The sequence below is a fragment of the Gopherus flavomarginatus genome, chromosome 3 (genome assembly GCF_025201925.1).
Source record: "Gopherus flavomarginatus isolate rGopFla2 chromosome 3, rGopFla2.mat.asm, whole genome shotgun sequence".
Lineage (NCBI taxonomy): Eukaryota > Metazoa > Chordata > Testudines > Testudinidae > Gopherus > Gopherus flavomarginatus.
In genome coordinates, this window is record NC_066619.1 from 143,260,776 (window position 1) to 143,268,731 (window position 7,956).

Below are 7,956 nucleotides of genomic sequence, written 5' to 3' on the forward strand. Positions count from 1 at the left end.
GCCCGCTGCTGGCCTCGGGTTCCGTCCATCCAGGCTGGCAGTGGGCTGAGCAGGGCTGGCAGCAGAGTGCCAGTAAAAATCAGCTCACATGCCACCTTTGGCACATGTGCCTCAGGTTGCCGACCCCTGATGTAGACGATTTGCTGAAGGATGCATATCTTCTCTCCTTCTTCTCATGGAACAACAAGGTCATGAAGGACAGAGGGCTATGGTCTGGGAGAGCACACAGGGCATTGTTCACAAGGGTCTCAGCCCTGGGGCATTGGACAGTCTGTGCAAGACAGGACAGCTGTGGCTTGCTGAAGGCCTTTGGGTGCAGGGCCCTGCAGACCAGGGGAAATGGAGAGGTCAAAGACAGCCCCAGCCTTGTGCAAGTTAGCAGATCACTGTAGAGAACCCTGTGCTCTTACAGTGGTGGGGAGGAGGGAGGTGGAGTGGACAGCAAGCCCAGAGCTTCTGACCAGGCAGTCTTCCCACCTGGCCCTGCACACCAGCTACCGAATTATGGAGTGGGACTCTGCTCCTTCTACCCTCAAGCTGCTGGATCTTTATGCCTTTGAAGTGGCAGCACATGTGGGACAGGCAGTTGACTAAATGGGTGAACAGTGAAGGGGAGAGAGGTTGGGCAGGGGACAGTGCCACATAAATCCTGGTCTAATGCTGCATAGGACACAGGGCTTTGCACCTGGGCCAGGGTATGACAATCCACACCCACACACATTACACAGACACAGACACCATCAGTCACACGCCACACACCCAACGTTCCACTCCAAAGCCACACGCCACATGGAAACCAAGATCAAATTGGCACTAGGCTGAAACTGGTGTCACTGGAATTCTAATAAAAACAAACTGTTGCTCCAGCAACAACAACTTCCCATTACGTGACTCATACCCTTCTCACAGCCCATCACTGCTCCACCCTTCTACCTAATCCCTGTATTGCCTGCCAGGTTTTGGAGGAAGCCTGAATTAAAACTGAAGTACAACTTAACCTTTCCAATTTCCCTTTGAAAAATCAACCTGCTCCCACTTTTTTGGAACAAACATATATTTAGAAGGAGACTATATTATGAAGAACCAAGACTTTCTATTATGAAGAATTGGGGTTTTCAGAAGTGACTAGTGATTTGCTGACTCCGTATTTGGGTGCTCAACCTGAGACACCTTAAAAGGATGGCTTGATTTTCAGAAAGTGCTGAGTGCTTGCCCTCTGAAAAAATGAGACTCCTTAAAGTGTCTCAGTTTGGCCACCTGAAAATGGCAGCACCCAGAATCATTAGTCCCATGTTGAAAATCTCAGCAACAACATTTAGTGACCAAAACAACCACAAAGATGAATAGATGGGAAACACTGAAAAAACATTCTTTTTAGAGACATTTATAATAAATGCTTTACACTTCTGCAGCCCCTTTTCATCCAGAAAATTGCAGAACTCAGCCAAACTTACAGGCACCTTAAGATGGCAAAATTGAACAATTGCCTTACTCAAAGATAGCAGCTGTGCTGAGCTGATCTCAGAGGGAAGCTATTCATGGTGGACTGGGCTACAGTCATGATGTGAAAGTGCAGAAACTTCTGCTTTCTTCTCCTTGCCCAATGGTCTGGATTCACCTCTGTACAGTTGTCATGCCTTTATTTGTATTAATTATTATCAATAAACCCTAAGATGTTGATTTAATTAGTGAATGTTTTCCAACAGAAGGAAGAGTGCTCCTGAATACAACCAACCTGCGCTGAAGGTCACCATTGAAAATTTTCTTGGGTTTGGCCAGAAACAAAATTCTTGGCGTTGGCTGAGCCGTCAAAGCACTCAGGGAGAGCGGCCAAATTGTCTCCTGATTTCCCCATTCTAACCTACTGTTAAAACAGGGAACAAAAGGGAAACAAAATTTCCGGTTAGATGATCACTAAACTAAGCTTGGCACTGAGCCTCTGATGCTCTTCCAAACTTGCAAAACAACTGAGGAGCAACGTGCATGTTTATTGGTTGCAATCATTATTGTTGCACAATGTTAGCAGCCCTCTCAATGCCATTCCCGAGGAACAGCATGACCTGCTCCATCCCACCATCCCCAGGCATGTCCACTCTCAGGAGGGGCCATCTCCCAGCCTTTAAACACACTGGTAAGGGTGGGTGATAAGTCTCCCCCTTGCTCTCCTCCCAACTATCCAAAACGCGCAGGGGAACAAAAACTGGCCAGGCATGACAAGAACCGGCAAAATGCACAGCCACCCACCCAAGTGGCAGGTGAAACGTGAGGACTACAGTAATCCTGACCACAACCAGCGCTAGACCAAGGTGTAAGCAGTACATGTTCATGTCTTAGCCTGACCCTGACCACAGCTTCTGTGCATGAATTTAGATTCTCTAGCACTGTAAACGAAAAGCCACAGTCTTTTGTCTTTCCCAGATGTCAGATGGAGACAGCTCACCAGTGCAGAAGAAACCCATTCTCGACATGCTGCACTTTTTATTACCTGACTGTTGTCCATTGAGGCCCAAAGCTTTGTACTTTTTCCACTCACCTACTATAGTTCTCCCAAGCTGCTTTAGGCTTCTTTGGTCTTGCTAGTTCTCGGATCCTAGTAAATGCAAATCAAGGTTACATGAGCAATTGAACTCAGAGACTGATAAAACAAGCATAGAGCAGGGGTTACCGTATTCTGAATCTTAAATAATTCTTGAGTCACTCAAAGACTTTCATCATGAAGCCAACGTGACAAAAGAACACTGATTCTTTTTTTAAGTAATGGGCCTGGCTAGTCATTGTCTCTATAACATTACCTATCTTCTCAGTACATGTATTGATGTAAGAATTCTCTCCCTCTCAGTCCAGCTTCTCCTTTGCTCAGTTCTCTGGTGAACTCATAATCCAGTTTTTTTCGGTTACAGTAGTCTACAGTAGTAGCCAGAATTGCACAGAAAAAGACTTCATGGAGATGGGCCAACGTGGAAGCACTTTTTATTTTTTTAATAAAGTGATATTAATACACAAGGACGAGGAGGTCAGAGATTCTCCCAGCCAACACAAAAATAAACAGAATAAGCACCACACAAAAGTGCATGCATCATTATCATCATCATGATTATTAAATAAAATCATTCACACGGTGCTTTACAAGTATAGATTAAGTCACAGTCCCTGCACTAAACTGCTTACACTTAAGATCGATTTATTATATTACTATTATTATTAATGTTGTTTGCCTATTTCCGCTAGTACCCACAACGTGCAAGGCACTGCAGAAACACACAAAATGCACAGTTCATATCCCTAAAAGCTTCGCTGCAAAGAAGGTAAGATGGTTACACTGACTGATCAAGAATTCCCAACAAAGTATTGTCTGTGTCTGTTTATACAGTGTCTGTGTCTGAAGCATGGGCAGGCACACTTGACTGGTGTTTACCCAGATGCAGTTGCAAGATTAAATATTCAGACTGCATATCCAATCAGGGAAGGGATACAAGTAATTGATTTAGCAGTTCAGTAGTATTTGCAAGGTCTTTGAATTAGAATCAGACTAAGTCCTCTGTCAACAACCTCTCTGCTTGCTGTAAGTTAGTGGCAAAAGAGTCCAATAAAATAGATGAAGTGCCTTCAAATTCTTCCTCCTTCTCCATAAGTCCCATATTTCATATGTTGACATCCTTGGTGTCTATTCAATTCTTTCTCCAGGCAGGAAGAGGGCTGGTGGCTTCCCTTTACTTTGTGACACTTCCCTTACCAATTGAACAGAAGCAGGTGTACAAATTATACACTATGGGCCTGATCCAACGCCCATTAAAATCAATGGTGTCACTAGGCTTTGGATCAGGTTCTCTATTAGCCTGGCAATGGGAACACAGCCTGGTGAGGGGGTGGGGCTGGAGCAGTGTCTGCGAGATGGTGGTTAAGAATGCATGTATGATGTGATTATGCTGTTGGCTTCTCTTAAGGGCATGGGGCCCGATTTGAAAGTGCTGAGAACTTGCAAGATGCTGAGCACAGTAAGCTCTCCCTGAAGTCAGTGGGAATGGGGGAGATCAGCATTTTGCAGGAAGCTGGAAAGATGCCTGCAATAGCAGATTATCTTTTAGGCAGTCTATTGTTTACTTGATGCAAGAGGCAAGATAATAGACCATGCTCATTATACTTAAACTCTACCATCCTCACATCATGTACAAACTCTGCTCTCAGAAAGATCAGTACAACTCCCACGAGCTTCAGAAGGATTTGCTCATGAAACTCTGGTCCTGTGCCTTCCGCTCATGGCAGAACATGTCCAGGTATGGCCTTGTCTTTTAAGGAGCCAAGCATCAGTTTCATTTTTTAACTCCAAGTCAAGTTGTTCTACAATGGTCTTCCCTTGAGAAGCAGCAGCGGGCCAATTACAATTTCATCTAGAACTATTTTTAGTTCCAGCCTTGTCACAGCATAAGTTTAGCAATAGATAAACTAGTTTACTGAAAATGAGATTATTACTGGGCATCCTCTCAGCAGAAGAGGCTCATTAATATCTCTCTAACCTTTACTCATCCACGCTGGCCTAGATCCGTTTTCTAACTATATCCAATGGATTATAAGGAAAGTCTGACTGTAATGCTTTATGTTTTCCTAAGAAACAAACCACCTCACAAAATATGTTCTGTGCAACAGATTCCTCTCAAGAAGCACGAAAAACACCAAGACGACCTTCTGCTTGTATGCTGTTTTTTAAAAATGACAGGATGGCGGTAATTTACATCTCAAATGGAGACCTTCAGTTTGAAATGTTGTCACTTTACAGAAATAAGTTAAAAGTATTTTCATGTCCTACTCCTGCCCCTGAATTCCACCCACAATTTTTGTGTTTTTTTTAATCAATCACATTTTCCTGTTTTTAAAAATATGTCATTCTCTCCTCTTCTGTCACGTGAAAGACTCCCACAAACAGGAGAAAACGACTCTCTGAGGTCCCAGCCCAGCAAATGATTTACATAAGTCTGTAATTTCAAGCACGTGTGCAGTCCCATTGACAGGGGAAATGATGAAATTGACTATACCGGTCTAGTATTTGGGTTTTTTTACAAATTAAAATAAATAAGCCCAAATCCTCTGCATACAATGAATGCATTTCTATTCTTTATGTGGGCAGTATAATCAAAACTAGCATGTCTCCAGTTTTGTATGCATGGGAATTTCTGGTAAGAGATTCTTCTAGTTGGGACAGAATGGTCTTTCACATTAAACCGCCTGCATTCACAGGCTGCTCTTTCACAAAGGTGGTCAGGGTCAGCACCACACACCTGTACACTGCTACAAACATCTATATCATGGAATAGATATTTTTTTTTTGCAGGTGTTACATTGAAATAATGTGAATAATTCTTGTAATAACCAGTTGACACAGACCTCCAAAAGCACATCAGTACTGTAAGAAATGTAACTGATTTACTCATTCCAGTTCCCTTATCTGCAGGAGACATTGCCTCCTGATATTTATGACATTAGCCCCGGCCCGATGAATCCCCTTGGAGCCAGGCCTGCAGTCCATGCTCAGGCAAAGCTCCCATTAGGTAGGCTGGGAGCTCTGTCTGAGTGTGGAAGAGGACTTTGAGCTATGTACTTGTATTTCCAGATGCCTGCTGGGTTGTTTTTTCTTACCTGTCACTTGAATATGAACAGAAGTAAGAAACTGCGAAGAAAACAAAACAAAGTGAGTATGAAAAGGCTGGATAACACCTGCATTCTATGCTGTCATTTATTTGCATTCATTGTAAGTAGGTGACTATACTTTAATCTCTATAAAATAACTGGCAAGGGAAAAGAAGTGTGTCCGACTACTTAGGCCTCAGTTATCTGACAGCTTTGTGTACGTTTTCCTAGGAGTTATCCTGAAGGTAACTACACTGCAATGTACACATCATCTCTCACACTGCCCTGTGGTTAATGGTTGCAACAAAAAATGTTCAGGTATCTCTTTGAACCATGTGAGTGTAAGCAGGGTCTGAATGAATGCTTTCCTGACAGCTAGCTAGGAGGAGGGGAGACTACAGGTGTGTTTATGTAAATACAGTTTGCTCCTGCTCTGTTTACATACTCATCATTTACAGCGGTGTCAAAGACCAACTTGGCTGGTGTTGGGTACAAATCATCTTAGTAGTGAATGCAAGGGTAGTGAACTATGGTTACCAATGATCGCTTCTTGGCTCTGTGAGCTAAGATGTGAAAAAAATATCTAAATTATTGTAGGAATACAGGAAAGCAGGACTGTGCTTACTCTAGTGGTTCTCCCACTTCTGTAGTGATGACCCCTTTCACAGAGCAAGCCTCTGAGTGCAATCCCCCTTATAAATTAAAAACACTTTTAAAAATATTTACCACTATTATAAATGCTGGAGGCAATGTGGGGTTTGGGGTGGAGGCTGACAGCTCGCAACCCCTCAGGTAATAACCTTGTGACCCCCTGAGGGGTCACAACCCTGTTTGAGAACCCCTGGCCTAACCTGTCCCAAATGAGGGGGGGCACCCCCGGTTGAAAGAACCTCATTAAGCAGGGGCTTGAATGTCAGAGCCTTGTGAAAGTAAGAGGGGTAGGGACAGGAGTCCTGGTCAGGAGGCTGCACAACCCCACCCCCACCTCGGGTCCTCTGTAGACTGGCTTAACCTGTTCTTCCCCACTGCTCAAAGAACAGAGCTAAATAAACTTCATTAGGAGCCTCTTTTGTTATTTTAAATGCTCAGTTAGAGTTGAAACCAGCTGTGGTAGGACTGTGTTTCTGCCCTGCCTGCTAACAGCTAAAATCACCAAGAGCTGAAATCACTTGAGATGGGGCTAAGATCAAAGTGTAGGAAAAGTATGCCCCGCCCCCCCGGCCAACATGGCACCTGGAACCCCTGCAACGAGCGAGTGCTACGGACCTGCGGGATTGGTCAATGCTACCCACAGAGCATGAGGCACCTCATGGTCTCTGACACCATCCGATGGTCCAGGGACATCTACATGGAGCACATCACTGGCCACCGACAGTACCAGGAGATGTGAGCCAGAGTGACATCGTTTTCTGACTACGAGAAAGGGACCAAGACACTTTCTCTGTTGGATCATATGAACTGGAACCATAAACACCCTGAACATTAAATCTCACCAAATGAGGGTCAATCCATCCTCCTCATCATATCCACTCATTATACTCCACACCCGAATATAGCCACTTTATGAACTTCATACCCTCATATCTCAATGTCTGTACTTTGACTCACCAATCTTTTACCCCCAATCGAGGATATTACAGATTATATATTCCTTATGTCACCTGATCTTAAACCAAACTTTGCACCTTCGATAATGTGTATGTTATTCCCTGATAAAAGAAACTTCTATGTTTAAACTCTGTACCATTCACTTTTTTAACATCATCTTAATAAAATTTTTAAATCTGTTCTTCTTATCTGTTCTTATCAGTTTAATATCTGCAAAAGAGCTGAAAATCACTTAGAGGCTGATTTGTAGAGGTCACAGCTGAGAGGCAGAAGGCAGAAGCGAATGAGTGACCAGCAGGGTGGCAGCAGAGAGGCATCACAACCAAACAGCAGGGTGGTGGCAGAGAGGCGTGACGATCGAACAGCAGGGTGGTGGCAGAGAGACATGATAAGTGGCCAGCAGGGCAGCTGGTGGAGGGGTGCGGTGAGAGTGGTGAGCAGGTGGCCGGTGAGCGAAGCGAGTAAAGTACCTCTTTTTGAACTCTGCAGATGCACCTCTGAACTCTGGGTCTGCACTGACCAAGAACAGCAACTGTGAGTGGGGTGCAGAAAAGAGTTGGGCATGTGAAAGGGACTTTTGGATTGCTAGACTTAAGAACCTGAGGGGAAAATGGCACTGCCCAACCTACTTGGGGGTGGATCTTAGAATAACAGAATATCAGGGTTGGAAGGGACCTCAGGAGGTATCTAGTCCAAGCCCCTGCTCAAAGCAGGACCAATTCCCAA

The 7,956-nt window shown here is 44.2% G+C and overlaps 1 protein-coding gene across 1 annotated transcript in view; it reads right to left on the minus strand.

Annotated features, from left to right (window-relative positions):
• Positions 1-6,966, minus strand: part of THEGL (theg spermatid protein like) — a 31,126-nt gene extending 24,160 nt beyond the window's left edge. Inside the window, exons 1-4 of the mRNA XM_050948330.1 lie at positions 6,915-6,966; positions 5,632-5,662; positions 2,534-2,590; positions 1,736-1,864 (exon numbers count right to left, since the gene is read on the minus strand). Coding sequence (XP_050804287.1) covers positions 1,736-1,864; positions 2,534-2,590; positions 5,632-5,662; positions 6,915-6,966 — 269 coding nt within the window. The remainder of the gene's footprint in view (positions 1-1,735; positions 1,865-2,533; positions 2,591-5,631; positions 5,663-6,914) is intronic.
• Between the last annotated feature and the right edge of the window lie 990 nt (positions 6,967-7,956).